General features: G+C 44.3%; 1 protein-coding gene across 2 annotated transcripts; it reads right to left on the reverse strand.

Moving 5' to 3' along the window:
* Positions 1-30: 30 nt before the first annotated feature.
* Positions 31-15,348, reverse strand: LOC139378441 (SCY1-like protein 2). Of its 2 annotated transcripts, XM_071120614.1 has the most exons (19): positions 15,197-15,325; positions 12,882-13,083; positions 12,511-12,668; positions 10,775-10,919; positions 9,719-9,868; positions 9,386-9,607; positions 8,962-9,078; positions 8,511-8,636; positions 8,082-8,258; positions 7,865-7,876; positions 7,560-7,682; positions 6,958-7,071; positions 6,646-6,778; positions 6,022-6,140; positions 5,845-5,945; positions 4,880-4,952; positions 4,603-4,692; positions 3,778-3,897; positions 31-3,509 (listed from the first exon to the last, which is right to left on the reverse strand). In XM_071120614.1, the coding sequence occupies exons 2-19, from the start codon at positions 13,056-13,058 to the stop codon at positions 2,895-2,897; spliced, it is 2,772 nt and encodes a 923-aa protein (XP_070976715.1). In that variant the 5' UTR covers positions 13,059-13,083; positions 15,197-15,325; the 3' UTR covers positions 31-2,894. The 2 variants fall into 2 exon arrangements, with proteins under 2 accessions (XP_070976715.1, XP_070976716.1); XM_071120615.1 differs by lacking the exon at positions 7,865-7,876 and having other exon boundaries at positions 15,197-15,348.
* Between the last annotated feature and the right edge of the window lie 979 nt (positions 15,349-16,327).

Below are 16,327 nucleotides of genomic sequence, written 5' to 3' on the forward strand. Positions count from 1 at the left end.
GCTCAGACTCAAATACACAGACATCATAGAGAATATTAGATTGTGTATTTTCATATATATGTACAGATTTTCATTGAACCACCTCCGACAACACCACACAATACATAGTTCATAGAGGACACACGACACATATGACAGCAGTAGTATACAAAGGATCAGAACTCTTGTAGAAGAATAGGTTATTTTTTGTCCTCGCGTCCAAACGCACGAGTCACGATGACAGAAAATGCAATCCAGTTCTCGCCCTCAAACAGGCTTCCTTCGTCATAGTTACAATCACATGAACATTGCGGCTACCTTTCGTGAAAGATGGACATCAGAGAGGTCTTTGCCCAATCAGGACAGACCTCCACTGTCCAATAAAAAGAGGTTCACAACCCAGAAGGACCATCTTTTTGTTATACATGAGCCCATGACATTATCATTGTGCCAGCTCACCTAGTCACGGTTTACAGTGACAGTAGGCATACATTTATTTTTTTAAATCCAACAAAGACCTGTGAATATAAGTTAGCATGTGTTCAGTTACCTAACAAAACCCACATCCCCCAGTCTGCAAACAGCATTCAGTGAGGATTCACACAAGGGGGTTGGTCTCAAAAGTCTACAATAGCGTCCTTTTCTCATCTCCTTCCTTCACCTGCACTAGTCTGCAACAGGTGGATAGGTGAGATGACACTCCTGTCCCATTTTGCCCATAGGGCAACATTTCAGATCAGTGCAGATGAAGGAGAAACGCAAAGGGGACGAGGAAAGGAGACTACTTTTGACTATTAAAATGCAGCCACCGACTTAGTTCCACCACCAAGGATTATTACTGCAAACAGCGCTCCTCTAAGGCCTCTCAATCATCATCACAACAACCCAAGGATTATTACTGCAAACAGCGCTCCTCTAAGGCCTCTCAATCATCATCACAACAACCCAAGGATTATTACTGCAAACAGCGCTCCTCTAAGGCCTCTCAATCATCATCACAACAACCCAAGGATTATTACTGCAAACAGCGCTCCTCTAAGGCCTCTCAATCATCATCACAACAACCCAAGGATTATTACTGCAAACAGCGCTCCTCTAAGGCCTCTCAATCATCATCACAACAACCCAAGGATTATTACTGCAAACAGCGCTCCTCTAAGGCCTCTCAATCATCATCACAACAACCCAAGGATTATTACTGCAAACAGCGCTCCTCTAAGGCCTCTCAATCATCATCACAACAACCCAAGGATTATTACTGCACACAGCGCTCCTCTAAGGCCTCTCAATCATCATCACAACAACCTAAGGATTATTACTGCACACAGCGCTCCTCTAAGGCCTCTCAATCATCATCACAACAACCCAAGGGCCCCTTTAAGAGCTCTCCCATTTTAAATAGATTTATTTATCTACAATTTAGGACAGGTCCCCTTTAACGAAAAAGTGCTCAACTCATAATATACGTGTATATATATAAAAACTGCATTTGATATGTCCAACGATTAACTTAAAATGCATGGACTGCTTGCTTTGTTGAAAGCAGCCTGGTTTGATGCATGGAATAAAATTATTCATTACTAAATTCCCCACATTTCAACAGGATCACAATCGTTGGTGGTGTCCCAGCTTGTTCAGGTCAGTAACATGATGGAAGGGAACCCATTGATGAAGTCAGAGGGGGGTATTACAAAACAGGAACACACAGGGCTAAAGTCACCAGACACCGGGCAAACTAACTCAATGAATTAGGATTGTGCTGACATTTCAATATGCACACATTTGTGTATACTACTTCACATTCATTCACAATTCCCAGTATATATCGACCAATCACTCCCTTACAGCAAACCATTCAGTACATATGCAGGTGAGTTACTTCAATGAGGAAGGTAGCCGTGTGTAACGGTCACCCTCACAGCACGCACAGGATTCTGTGTGGATAACAATCCCTAACCAGACTAATTGCCTAAACACAATCAACCCCTCCCTTTTCAAACTGGTCGTTGAATTGGATTTCTGCTCAGAAAATACCCTTTTTTTTTTTAGGTCAGATGTAGAAACTGCAGAATTGCCAGTAACATTTCACCGCACCCACTATAACATCTGCTAAGCTGTGTACGCAACCAATAAGCTTCGATTAGATTTTCACTTCCATCCAGTTTCATTTGGATTCATCTATACTGTAAGAATCTTGACATCACTGTTGAATCCTTATCCATCATCTCATTCTAGGCAGAGAACAGAAAGCATGGGTACTAAAAATCCCAAAATAGAGTGGGGTGTTACTGCGGAGACCGTTTCCATGGAGACTTGGCCTTTCCGCCCGTGCGGTTTAGCCGGCGATTCTACAGCTCTTCTGGATTGTCGTCCTCAAAGCAACAGGACCCCACTAAAAAGAACCACGTTGATATGATATAGCAGGCTGCTGAGGTGGCAGCATGAATAACATGTGTTAGCGCTGGGCTAAAAAGGAATGGACTGAGAAAGACTGGTCTCCATGCCACTGCTCATCCTAGCACACAGGGATTATGGAGAAGAGATGCATTCTAGAATAAACCTTTCACCCCAAAGTGTCTCAGGTAAGAAACGATATGAAACCCCCACAAACATTACTGAGAGCAGAACACAACGTAAGTGTCTTTTCCCCTCACTCTCTCTCTAGTCAAGACGGTTTGGAATCCGCGTGCAGATTGAAAAGCTGAGTCTTCAGTCCGATGGGAGCTTAGAAGAACCACACTGCAACCCAAACCACAGAAGATTAAAATACAAATAGCAACAAATATCAAGTGAATTTCATCATCATTTTCACAGTCAGTCCAAAAAGTGGATTTGTCTTTCTTCTTGTTTGCAGTTCAAAAGTCCACCTCCCTTTTTCATCAGTCTGTCGTCATTAAAAGAGGGGAAAGTTGTTTTCAGCCAAATAGGTCTTTCAGGTCGTTGTTGACGGACGAACTGTGTCTGAGCCCACCACCTGCGTTCATTATGGGAGCGGCCGTGGGCTGAGAGAAGTTCTGCGGGCTGAAGAAAGGGTTGGCCTGCATCCCGAACCCGCTGGTCACCCCTCCCATGGCTAATGGCGCGCCCTGCATCGGGGCAGTCTGACTGGGCTGGGCTGAACCAAACTGATTAAGCCAGGGGGTGGCGGTGGTCCCAGGGGTGAGCTTGGGAGGAGCCATTTGGTTGAGGCTGACTTTGGGCTTGTTGGAAGTGAATAAGGAGTCCAGGGCAGACATGTCAGGGGTGTTGGTACTCCCTTGGTTGTGGGTCAGGGCGCCAAAGTTAGGGGTGCTGGTGGTGGTGGCCATCCCTCCGTAGAGGCCGGGGCCGGGGGGCCGCATGCCCTGCCCCCCTGTCTGGAAGCCCATGGTTGGGTTGTAGCCGTTGCTGGCCATAGAGCCCATGGGTGTGGTGGAGGGGTAGGCTGAGATGGTGCTGCCCTGGATGAGGCCTGGTCTGGGGGGAGAGGTGAGGGACAGGCTGCCCAGGGATGTCATATTGTTCAGCAGGCAGCTGGTCAGGTCCTTGGCCTGCCAAACACATCAGGTCAAATCAGCTTATCATCTCAATGACAAATAGGTGGCAGGTTTGAAGTGGAAACTAAAGCAGATTACATCACTCTAAACATCAAACTAATAAATTATACAGATATATTGTAATTGTTCTATATGAGGAGTTCAAAACGTGTAAACATGGATGGCTACCAAGTAAGGAACTATACATTTTCATGCGAGTGTGTGTGTGTGTGTGTGTGTGTGTGTGTGTGTGTGTGTGTGTGTGTGTGTGTATGTCTACTACCTGGGTAGAAGGAGTAGCTGGTTTGATACTCTGGGGGGCTAGTGCTGGCTGGTTTCTTAGTTTGGCTGCCTGTTCCTGCTCCTTGGCTAACCGCTGCTTCTCCTCCAGAGTCAGAGACATCTATAGAGAGAGGGAGAGAGGGACAGAGCGGGAGAGATGGGACAGAGCGGGAGAGAGAGACAGAGCGAGAGAGAGAGACAGAGCGAGAGAGAGGGACAGAGCGAGAGAGAGGGACAGAGCGAGAGAGAGGGACAGAGCGAGAGAGAGGGACAGAGCGAGAGAGAGGGACAGAGCGAGAGAGAGGGACAGAGCGAGAGAGAGGGACAGAGCGAGAGAGAGGGACAGAGCGGGAGAGAGGGACAGAGCGGGAGAGAGGGACAGAGCGGGAGAGAGGGACAGAGCGGGAGAGAGGGACAGAGCGGGAGAGAGGGACAGAGCGGGAGAGAGGGACAGAGCGGGAGAGAGGGACAGAGCGGGAGAGAGGGACAGAGAAGAGAGAGGGACAGAGGGAGAGAAGAGACAGGGACAGAGGGAGAGAAGAGAGAGGGACAGAGGGAGAGAAGAGAGAGGGACAGAGGGAGAGAGGGGCGGGGGGGAAGGGAGAAAGAACAGAAAACCTTAATAATAACCCCTTATCCCTGAAATATACACTAGCAGCTATACAAGGTTAGGATAGATAAGATGGGTTTGGTAACGTTCAATCACAAAAAGAGAGTCCAACAGAACATGCACCACCCAAGCTAATTTAACAGGAACGTTAACAGACTTCCACTGCAATACGTTTGCTCCAGTCTGTGCCTACTGAATAAGATACAGAGTACGTACTCTGTTGAGTTGGGGAGCTGATGCCGAGTTTCCGTTCGCTTTCCCATTAACCCCTGCACTCCCAGAACTCCCTCCAAAGACATCATCAATCTGGAAAAAGACAACGGTTTCAATAAGCCCTAACACTAACCCATGCCAACATGCATCCTTATGATACATTTGGCCTTTTAAGTGGAAGAAATCACAGACATCAAGTCTTCATTAAATCAATCCTTCATGCATTTGCCTCATCTGGGCAATCGCCTCTCCCCTCGTTGTCAAGGAAATGACCTCTCACCTGGTTGCCAGGGCTGGGGCTGCGCTTCGTCTCTTCCGATTGGTTGGTCTGACTAGTATTAATATTCATACTCCTGAGGACAGACAGAATAGCTCAAACTACTTCATTCAGCTGAATTTGTCTCGCACAAACATAAAACATTACGCAACCCTCGTCTTTCTAATCAGATTGTGAACATTAACTTGCGTCACATCTTTCCTGAGTCATTGCTGACTAATAAAAGGACAAGTAGGAAGATAGTAAATACAGAAAGAACAGAAGTCTAAAACATTATATAGTGTACAAATATAATACAAATGTCTGACCATCTATATGCACACTCACAGGGCCCTACACACTAGGCACACAGACACTCCAACACACAAACCTATACATATCTACCTCCATCACTCCAGTATCCCTAATGGAACTGACCCTGTATATAGTAACCTTACCCCTATACATATCTACCTCCATCACTCCAGTATCCCTACTGGAACTGACTCTGTATATAGTAACCTTACCCTATACATATCTACCTCTATTGATCCAGTATCCCTACTGGAACTGACCCTGTATATAGTAACCTTACCCTATACATATCTACCTCCATCACTCCAGTATCCCTACTGGAACTGACCCTGTATATAGTAACCTTACCCCTATACATATCTACCTCCATCACTCCAGTATCCCTACTGGAACTGACCCTGTATATAGTAACCTTACCCTATACATATCTACCTCCATCACTCCAGTATCCCTACTGGAACTGACCCTGTATATAGTATGCATACTTACTTTATCGTGGTGTTCTTATTTTTTAAATCTCAGGCATTTTTGTTCTACCTTGTTATTTTTAGTAAAACATTGTTATTGATTACTGCATTGTTGGGGTTAGAGCTGCAAGAAAGACATCTCACTGTACTGGTGCACCTGACATTACAACGTCAGAGGAAGACAGGAGGGAGTGATTTGACTGATACCTCTGTTGTTCCTGCATGCTGTGTAGCTGCTCCAGTTTGGTCTTGTGCTCTGCCTCCATACGAGTCAGCATGTCTTTGATCACAGCCATGAAGGAGTTAAACTGAAACACACAGAGAGAGGGTGGGAATACAACCTCTGTGTCTGTCTGTGTGCGTGTGTGTGTGTGTGTGTCCTACCTGATTGAGGTTGAGGTTGTTGTCTATACTGAGCGAGACTAGATGAGGCAGACTCTTGGCGGCTAGGTGCTCTTTGGGGATGCCCAGTTTCTTATGGGAGAAGGTACACTTGTAGATCCCTATGGGAGGAAACAACCATACAACCATTCCACAACAGATCAGAACCACAACAATCAACAGAAAAAGCAGCAATACTGTTAAAGCGATAGATCATGTTTTTAAGTGTTACCCTATTTCAATTTGTCATTTTATCCTAGGTGAGTTGTTGACTCATTTTATCCTAGGTGAGTTGTTGACTCATTTTATCCTAGGTGAGTTGTTGACTCATTTTATCCTAGGTGAGTTGTTGACTCATTTTATCCTAGGTGAGTTGTTGACTCATTTTATCCTAGGTGAGTTGTTGACTCATTTTATCCTAGGTGAGTTGTTGACTCATTTTATCCTAGGTGAGTTGTTGACTCATTTTATCCTAGGTGAGTTGTTGACTCATTTTATCCTAGGAGATTCTAAAATGAGATAGTACTGTTGAAGAGTTCTAATAACTTTTCTGTTGAGATTTTCTTAGTTTGCTTTTTTTCAAACAATCCCTAGGACTATCATCTAGATTCTTAGACGTTCCGTTACCTAAAACCCCCATGAGTACGGCTGGTTCTCTGGAGGGGATCTGTTGCAGGAAGGGAAGGATCTCGTCAATGACATACCATTTGTCCAGGTACTCCAGAATCTTCCCCAGGCACACCAGGGAGTTCACCCTCACCTACACACACAGGTCAAACATACGCACACACAATCAGAATATTTCTGTCACCTGTCAATCAATGGTCAGTCAAAAACAACCATGTGCATTTGATCAACACACACACAGAGAGACAGAGACAGACAGAAATAGAGAGAGAGAAAGAGAGAGACAGAGTCAAATGAAAACGAGAGACTGACTGCAAGTGAAGAGGTCTGTAGACAGGCAGACTTGATGCGGGGGATGAGTGCGTTCTTCATGGAGGGATACTCAATCAAGTTGGCGAAGGTAGGGATTATGTTCAAACACAGCTCCTGGGGGGGGGGGGGGGGGGGGGGGGGACGACACAAATATATGGCACAGCATTGCTGATGACTTAACGGCAGGGGTTTTCATAGAATCACATAGAGCCTAGAACTCTCAAATGGACATTGGGATCATAGCAAAGCCAAAATATAGTCTGTCTTGGTCAGGGGTATTATAGAATCTCTATGGAGGTTCCCATGTGAACTTTACAGAGTTGGTTGAATGTGCTGCTAACTCATTTGGATAGGTAAATAGAGATGTCTGTCTTTTACAGTGTACAGTACCTAGACAACAAATGACGCATTAAATCAAGGCAGTGTATTTTTAACGGGCAGAAAATGTATGGCAACGGACGACAGTATGCTAATTTACACTTACCTTAAATCACACTCTAACTTTAACCTCAATCCTAAACCTTATTTCATTAGTATTGCAGTTCTCTTTCTGCCGGTGGAATAAACCCTTTGTAAACTCATGATGTGCCTGTCCGTGGTACCTGTATCTGGATGGAGGGGGCCTCCAGGGCTCTGTAGACCATGGGCAGAACGCTGTTCTTAATGTCCTCCGGTGGGGTCTTGGTCAGCAGCAGGTCCATCTTTTGCAGGAAGATCAGCAGGATCTGAGAGACACAGAGGGTTAAACGCAGTTCATCCAGGCTTAATGACGGGAGAGTGACAGATAAAAAGAGAGAGATGGGTAACTACCAGTGAAATGAAACTAGGAATAAAGTGAGCTCTTTTTTTAAGCATTAGAGTGTTACACACACAGTCTTAGCAACTACGCTTAGCAAAGACCACTCACCATATTGCTTGCCTGAAGGCGTGGAAAGGAGAAGAGAGAAACAGTATGATATATACAGCCCTGTCACCAGATAAAGCATAAAGCATCCTCTAGTCTTATCTAACCATGCCATCCCTGTAACACACATCAAGAAAACATAGAAGGTAGGCCTGAAAACTGGGTATGGGGATACACTGTTTGTGTGTGTCCTTTGCATCCTGTGTGTGTGTGTGTGTACCTGGACAGGCTCCTGCTGCTTGAACACAGGGCTGAGGTCCGGCAGGATGAGTCTGACGTACTCGTCCTTGGTACACTCCTCTGCGATTAGCAGCACGTTGGGCAGGACGAACGGCACCATGTCTGGGTTCACGAACTCCGAGGTGAGGGCTGGGAGGATACGATACACGACCACTCTCTGGGGTGGAGAGGAAGAGACAAGACACAAAGGGGTTAGGAATAGTGGCTTTAATCAGAATCATTTTTATTAAATCACCTTTGAGCACATATTTGCAAAATGGCCAATCCCAATTTGACTGGATTATTGAAGACCACGTTCCAAACTACCTGTCCACTGAGCATGAAGCATTCTACTGTAGGAATGTACAACTAGGACACTAAAATGACCTGTAAGAGCAACACACTCAACACACACACAGTGAACACTAACCTTGGGTAGCTTGGGCAAGACCTTGGGCAGGTTTTTGTAGAACTGGGACTTCTGCAGGTTGTCCCTCTGGAAGAGGGAGTCAAAGTAGGCCAGCGTCACCGCCCCCACGTCATCAAAGAAGGGGATCTGAAGCACCCAGACACAGAGAAGGGATTATTCAACTCAACTGGGTGGTAATGGCATAAAGCAGGATCAATGACTTCATCTTGCTTCAATTCTCTGAAATCACTTTTTAGGAAGACGACCTTGAAAACAGGCATTCAACCAATATTCAACCGATGACACATATTCAAGTTTAGCTTTATTGATGAATCAGAAAATCTAAAAGAAAATCTAAATCTATTTATCAGTTAGCTGACTTGGTGAGCGGGTTTTAATATGTAAAGGTATTGTGTATCCTGTTGTATTAGTGACATAAGTTCATAGTTGGTGACAAGGGGGGTGATCTGACCTTGGTCATCTGGTCAGCGTCAGGCCGGACATTAGGCGTGACACTCAGCAGCATCTTGACGTGCTCTCTCACCTCCTCAGGAATCTTATTCAACATGGTGGGGCTCAGTCTGCTAAGCTATGGACAGACGGGGGGGGACGAAAGAAATCTACTAATTCAAAAAGTATGGAATCAATGAAGCATTAGAAATATTGCAGTGCACTTGGGCATTAATATCTCCGTCCTTTTCTCTCCAGAATGCTAAATAAGACGTGATGCATTCTGACTAAGGTCTGCTGTCTGAATGAGGTCCTTGGGTGCTGTCGCTCCAGAGTACTCTAACTTTATGAAGAGGGCCAGCACTCACAACTTCAATGTATTTTTTGACTAGCAATCAGGTGGACTTCTGGCCATCAAGCCTTCATCTCACTCCCCGCCCCCTCACCTGGTCCAGCTGTCGGCTGAAGCTCTTGAAGATGTCGTGCTTGTTGACCTGGAACACGGGCTTGCCCTCGTTGAAGACGGCGTGCATCACCACGCCCAGCGAGTACATGTCTGAGGCGGCGTCGCAGCTCACCGACAGGATGTACTCGGGGGCCAGATACTCTGGGTTGGGCAGGCAGAGCGGCGGCAGGTTGGGCTCCCACTCCTTACAGGAATACTTGGGCTGGGGGAAGGAGGGAGGGAGGTGGAGACAGGTATGTAAGGATATATACAGATACACACAGAGGAAGAGATACATACAGGTGCACACAGGCAGATGCGCTGAGCGTCTCACCTCGGCATCGGAGGGGTTGGTGGAGGAGATGCTGAAGTCAAAGCCCATGATCTTCCAGGCTCCGCTCTTGTTGAGGATGACGTTCTCCAGACACAGGTTCCCATGGACCATCTTCACCCCGCTGTGTAGGAATGACAAGCCCTCCGAGATCTGAGGGAGATGTGAAGGAGGGGGAGAAAGAGGGAGGGAGGGAGAAGAGAGAGAGATGAGAGTAGTCAGAGGGAGAGGAAAAATATAAGGAAAAGAGGCATGAAGCAGATAAAGATAGGAGAGGTAAGACAATGAGCAGAAAGACAGTGAGCAGAAAGACAATCTGTGATATTAACTAAAGACTTGGGGATCAGTAAAGTACAGTCTGGTTACTTCATCTCACGTGTCCCAGGCATTTTAACACACAAATTCAAGCTGTACTTGACAGAGGTTTTTTCCCAACCCAGAACCATTATGTAGCGTTGACATTTCACAGCATTCCTCCTTAAAGGGTCAATCTGCAGCTCAAACAATAAAGCGCAACTACGTCAATGTTTTGGTAAAAAGCCGAAGGGTGGGGCTGGGAAATGTTTACCACTCCCAAATTCCTAGACAGAGCATTGGATGCAAGAACTGACCATCCATTATATCCACATTATAATTGTAACCATGTGTTAAGACTAGTGTTTGTTTACAATAACAAACGGATTAGTAAAACAAGCTTTGGGTTCTGATGAGGTACGACAGTTGAACTAAGCTCATAAGGCATTTATAAGTTATATTCTTCAAGAATCAATGGGCACATATAATTGATTTATACGTTGTTTTTTTAAATGTATGTAGCAATCACAGATTGCCCCTTTAAATAGCTGTGTGACTTGGCAGGGGAGTACAATCTAATCAATTATCCCCAAAAATATGCCTGGGACACAATTTAATAAACAGAAAGAGAGGTGTGGTTAGTTCAAATGGGTTTGAAACATACATCTGCCAAGCAATATACATAGCAACAAGACGTGTGTGTGTTCATTTCAGACTGTGTGTGTGTGTATGTGCACGATTGCATGTGTGTGTATTGGGTCTCACCTGCAACAGGCCATACTTGGTCTCCACGTCGTACAGCTTGTAGTCCTTGATGTCTGTGGGCACGGGGCTGGGCAGGTTGTCCCACTGACCCAGCACATTGGACAGACTGGCAAACACTGGCTCTGTACAGAACGCCAGGCAGTCCCTGAAGGAGGGAGGGAGAGAGGAAACAACAGTGTAAATGATTACAAACAAACTCTGATGAAGAAAGAAGGAGTGTGTTAAAAATGACAGAAAAGAGGAACAGTAAGATAAAAGAACAAAAGAAACGGGAGATGATGGTGAACTAGAGGAAGGATTGAGAGAGAGAGAAAGAAAGAAAGAGAGAGAGAGAGATACCAATTAGGATCTGGCTAAAAATACATGAATCAGTTATAGAACCCATTGCCCTTTATGGTTGTGAGATCTGGGGTCCGCTCACAAACCAAGAATTCACAAAATGGGACAAACACTAAATTTAGACTCTGCATGCAGAATTCTGAAAAAATATCCTCTGTGTACAATGTAAAACACCAAATAATGCATGCAGAGCAGAATTAGGCCGATTCCATCTACTTATCAAAATCCATAAAAGAGCCGTTCAATTCTACAACCATCTGAAAGGAAGCGATTCCTAAACCTTCCATAAAAAAAGCCATCATCTTCAGAGAGATGAACCTGGAGAAGAGTCCCCTAAGCAAGCTGGTCCTGGGGATCTGTTCACAAACACAAACAGACCCCACAGAGCCCCAGGACAGCAACACAATTAGACCCAAACAAATCATGAGAAAACAAAAAGAGAATTTCTTGAACAGAGCAAAGAAGAATGCTATTTGTCCCTAAACAGAGAGTACACAGTGGCAGAATACCACAAACGTAAGGAAAGATTTGACTATGTACAGACTCAGTGAGCATTCCAATAAAGCCCCTTGAATTGAAATAGAGTGAGAGCGAGAGCGAGACTGAGTGGGTACCTCTTGTTCCACTTCCTCTGGCAGGTGTATGTATTATTCAGTACCAAGTCTGTAGAGCTAGGCCCAAAACTTTTCATCACATCTTGCTGCATGTGTGTATGTGTCATCTGTCGTGTGTATTTATCCATTTTTTGCATGCGTGTGTATGCATGACTTCCTTGTGTGTATGCATGACGTGTGTGTGTGTGTGTGTGTTACACGTGTGTGTGTGTGTGTGTGTGTGTGTGTGTGTGTGTGTGTGTGTGTGTAAAGGCTCCTAGCAGAACTCGGCTAGGCGAATTGAACATCTGTGCTCACATACTCCCTTAAAATACCCTCACTTGAAAAACTAGAAAAAAAAATGGCAATATTACTGTTTGTCCCTCTTGAGACACTGTAGCAGCTAGTACACATCCTTAAAATAGTCTGAATTAATCTAAAGAGGTCTGTAATTATAATTTTGACATTTTTCCTGAGGAGGTCTTAGTCTCACAATTTTACATCTAACCAAGATGTTTGGTGGAGTATTTCTCAAGTGGATAGAATTTGCATGAAAATGATTAGTCTGTCGTTGAATGACTACAAACACTTCATTGAAGAATCCCTACTGTTGACCAATCACAGACGAAGGGGCGTAAACTTCCGCTACCAAACTTGGAGAAGCCTCAAGAAAGAAATGGTGTGCTCGAACAGCCACAAAAAAAATCCTGCAGAACACCAAAACAAACAAAAATGTCACAAAATGTAGTCAGAATATACACGCAAACTGTTTGGACTGGGAAGCAGCCGGTAAGTTAAACCCACCTCGACTCCTCCAGTGGGTGCTGGACAGTGAGCAGTCGAGGATGACGCAGTCTGGTGAGCTGCTGCACACCTCTCTTCAGAGACTCAATGATCTGGTCCTTGTCAAACTTCTGATACTTCTCCACCATCTTTTTATCAAACACAAACACAGCCACCTCCTGGAAGAACAAACAATAAGACAGGAATTACCATCTGCATCAGGACAACTACTGACAGTTTGTCAGTTGGAGATGGTAAAATGAGTCCCATCTATCCTTTGAACAAATTGTGGAAAACAAATGTGTAAGTTCTCAGGCTGCCCAAGGACTGGGTTGGGAGACATTGTTCTAGTTAAGTATAGAACAGTCCATGAAGCCCCCAGCCAGTCTCACCTGTTTGGTTGACTTCTTAGTTCCGTTGTAGATCCTCCAGCACATGCCGGGCCCGCCACTGGCGATGTGGCGGCCCACCTCAAATTCACGCGTCACCGGGTTGCCCATGACGGCGCTGGTCATGTCGGCCGTCACCTTGGTGACAGTGCTTTTGAGCTTGTTCAGCATGGACTCCATGGTGACTCAGCCTGACCTTTGACCCCTGGGGTGGAAGAGAGACAGAGGTCACAGAGGGTACAACTATATGGTATTCTGAAAAAAAGGCTTAACACACACACACACACACCCTTTCGTATGGAGATAAAACCTAGACTATTAGCAACACACATTAGCAGCTCGCCACCGAGAGCAAAATCACAAAATGTTGCACATTAAAGTGTCCTGTGATGGCTGAAGACAGAGCGTGTACCACACACACAGTACTACAGAGTACACACAGTGGGCAAGTGTGATTACACAAACACAAATCCCAACAAATCTCCTAAATCAGTGACTTAGAAGTGAGAGAGACAGATCCGAACAGGAGTCAATATCTCTATTATTAGTATGCATTGTCTGCATACAAATCCCGGCAAGCGCTGTCCAAACCCCGGCACGACTACAATAGAATCAGAGTGAATGAACACATTCAGACATAATATCCTATTAGCATATCAAGCAGTGGGCCTGCGTCTCAAATGGCACCCTATTCCGCATTTAGTGCACTAGGCCCTGGACAAAAGTAGTGTACTATATAGGGCATAGGGTGCCATTTGGGACGCATACCGGAGATGTGGGTTCGCACGCCAAACAGACTAGTGAGGAAGCCATTGACCCCATGTTTAATTATAAACCTTATTGAGTCACTGTCTGAAGCCTCTATCTGTCCTGTCGGTCTCCTGCAGGCAGGGTATAACATCATTGCTCTCCTCAACACCTGGTCTTGGTGCTGATGTTGTTGCCAACAGCCATAATTGAGTCAGTGGACACTGCTGGACGTGGACTGAGCCAAGGGCTTTAATCTTGAGCAGGGAGAAAACCAACCGGCCCGTAAAACCCATTACTTAATCAGCCTCTTCCCCACTGTGTGTGACTAACTTTCTGTCTCTCATTACTGCCTAATCCATCATGTCCCAAACACTGTGGATCACACACTAGAAAAAAGCAATGATTCACACATCGGTCACCATAACAATGAACAGAAAATTCTGTCCCAAACTAAATGTGTGGACTAGGGCTGCGCCACTGCTTATAACTAACTAGAAGTTAAATATAACTACAAGAAATGTAAGACGTATCAAATAAATTATATCCAGCTCAGGGCTCCAGCTATGCATTTTGTTTTCTAACTTGCTATCTAAGTGGCTAGATGTCAAGATCAAGCTGCTTGGTTACAGAAAAGACATCATGAATCAAGATTGATGTTGCCTAAAAAGTATCAAAGTCTACATCTGTCTGCTGTGAAAAGATTTACACAATATCATTCCTGAATGCAATCGTGTCATTTCAATTTCCAGAATCTCGCCTTACTGTGCTATTGAGATCTTCACATTCCCCTATTCCCCACATTCCCCTATTGAGATCTTCTCGGTCCCAGACTGAAAAACAGCTTCTATCTCAAGGCCATCAGACTGTTAAACAGCCACCACTAACACTGAGTGGCTGCTGCTGTATATCCTAAGCAGAATGCTATGCAATGTTGGAATATGATATATCCAAAGTATCTGTCTCTCTGGATATTGTATAAATTAGGCTACATTTAACACTCCACTTCAATATGGACCTTGTGATCATAAAATTTAGCTACTCGTTACAATTGGTTGCATTTATTTCCCACTGGAAATGTGAATGTGCCAACCACATCGACTTTACCCGTCACCTCATTGTCTGTGTAACTGACTAAGTAGCCAGATCACGTGAAACGTGTAGGGTGGCTGAAGCTGAACAAACACAAGCAGCTAGTTAACGTTAGCTGGCTTCTATGATAGGCTATCCATACCAGTGAGTTTGCCGATGGCCAGCTCAGCAATTGCGGAAGGAACGTGGTTGTGTGACAGGGTTAGTTAGAGCATGCAACACCACTTACACCACTACGATTATCTTCCAGCTAGCTAACGTATTGGCGAAGCCAATACCTGTCCTGTTTATTTAACCGGTTTTTGTTAATGTGGCTACCCAGTTAGCTAGCCGCATAACCTGACATGGATAGATAGCTAGTTATATATCGCATAGCAGTAGGCTAGGTAGGAAGCTAGTTAAAGAGAGACGTCACTTTTGACGTTTGTTGAAATGCCGTGTTGCGTCTCTGGGTCTGAATCTGACTCTATCATGCTTACCTGTGTCACGAAGGGAATGTCAGTGGTTTTATGATTCCAAGTACTATTTAAATTGAACAACAGCTGTCAGTGATGGCTGTGGTACACAGCCTCCATCTCTTCCAGTCCAAATTTCTGGATGACTTCTTTGCTAAGCTAGCTTGCCACTTACTGTAAACGTCACTTCCGGCTACTCAGATAAGTGCCCTTTCTGTTAATTTAGGAGCACTTTTCTCATGATTATACACTTCTATATTGTGTTTAAATATTTCATGCATATCTATATGTCCAATGGTTGCTCAAATGAGAACTGGAACTTCCAACGATGTTTAATGAAAGTCTTATTGTACTGTATTTAATACAGTTTTTCAACAAAGTGCATTTCAAAACAATTCAAGCATTAAATATAAAACCTGAAATGGGCAACGTTACAGATCATGTGTACTATTCTGTTGACTAAGATATGTAAAGCTCAAAACTAGGCAGCAACATGCAGTACAGAAAATGCTCTAGAATTTAAAACATAGTACCAATGATGCAACAACTTAATTAACAATGTAACTCACAAAAAGTAACCCAGGTGTATTCACTAGGAACCACACAGAGGAAAACAGAAACAAACAGGGACCCATTTGAATTTGTCCAACAGAAACTAATTTTCGTTGCACAACTTTTTCCTAGGGTGTGCAACTAATGAATACACCCCTGGATTGTATGATTTACACTCATTTCAATAAGTTAATTCACTCAACCTTCAAGATAAGCTAAAAACATGGCACTTATTTGAGACGAAGCATTCATTTGTAAGACCACCAACAAACTACAAAAGTAAAAACTTTTGGCTGCATTTTAAACATTCCACCTTATGATTAAACTTGCAAACCCATGCAATCAAAGCCTATTACAATCCAATAGAATAGTTAGTGTCAACGATGTGATTAACAGATATGAAACAAGTTCTTGACAGCAGTGGGAAACAGTTCCACAAATAATTAAATTAATACCATTTCAAATAATTCAGTTTGTCCCCAACAGAAAATATACAGATATAAAAGTAGTTCTACATTTACCAGCATTATTCCCTTGACCAGTTAGAAGATGCAGTCAACGAAATCCAAAACAATACGCCATTTGTTATTAAGACTGTCAACA

Source organism: Oncorhynchus clarkii, chromosome 21 (genome assembly GCF_045791955.1).
Source record: "Oncorhynchus clarkii lewisi isolate Uvic-CL-2024 chromosome 21, UVic_Ocla_1.0, whole genome shotgun sequence".
NCBI classification, from domain to species: Eukaryota; Metazoa; Chordata; class Actinopteri; order Salmoniformes; family Salmonidae; genus Oncorhynchus; species Oncorhynchus clarkii.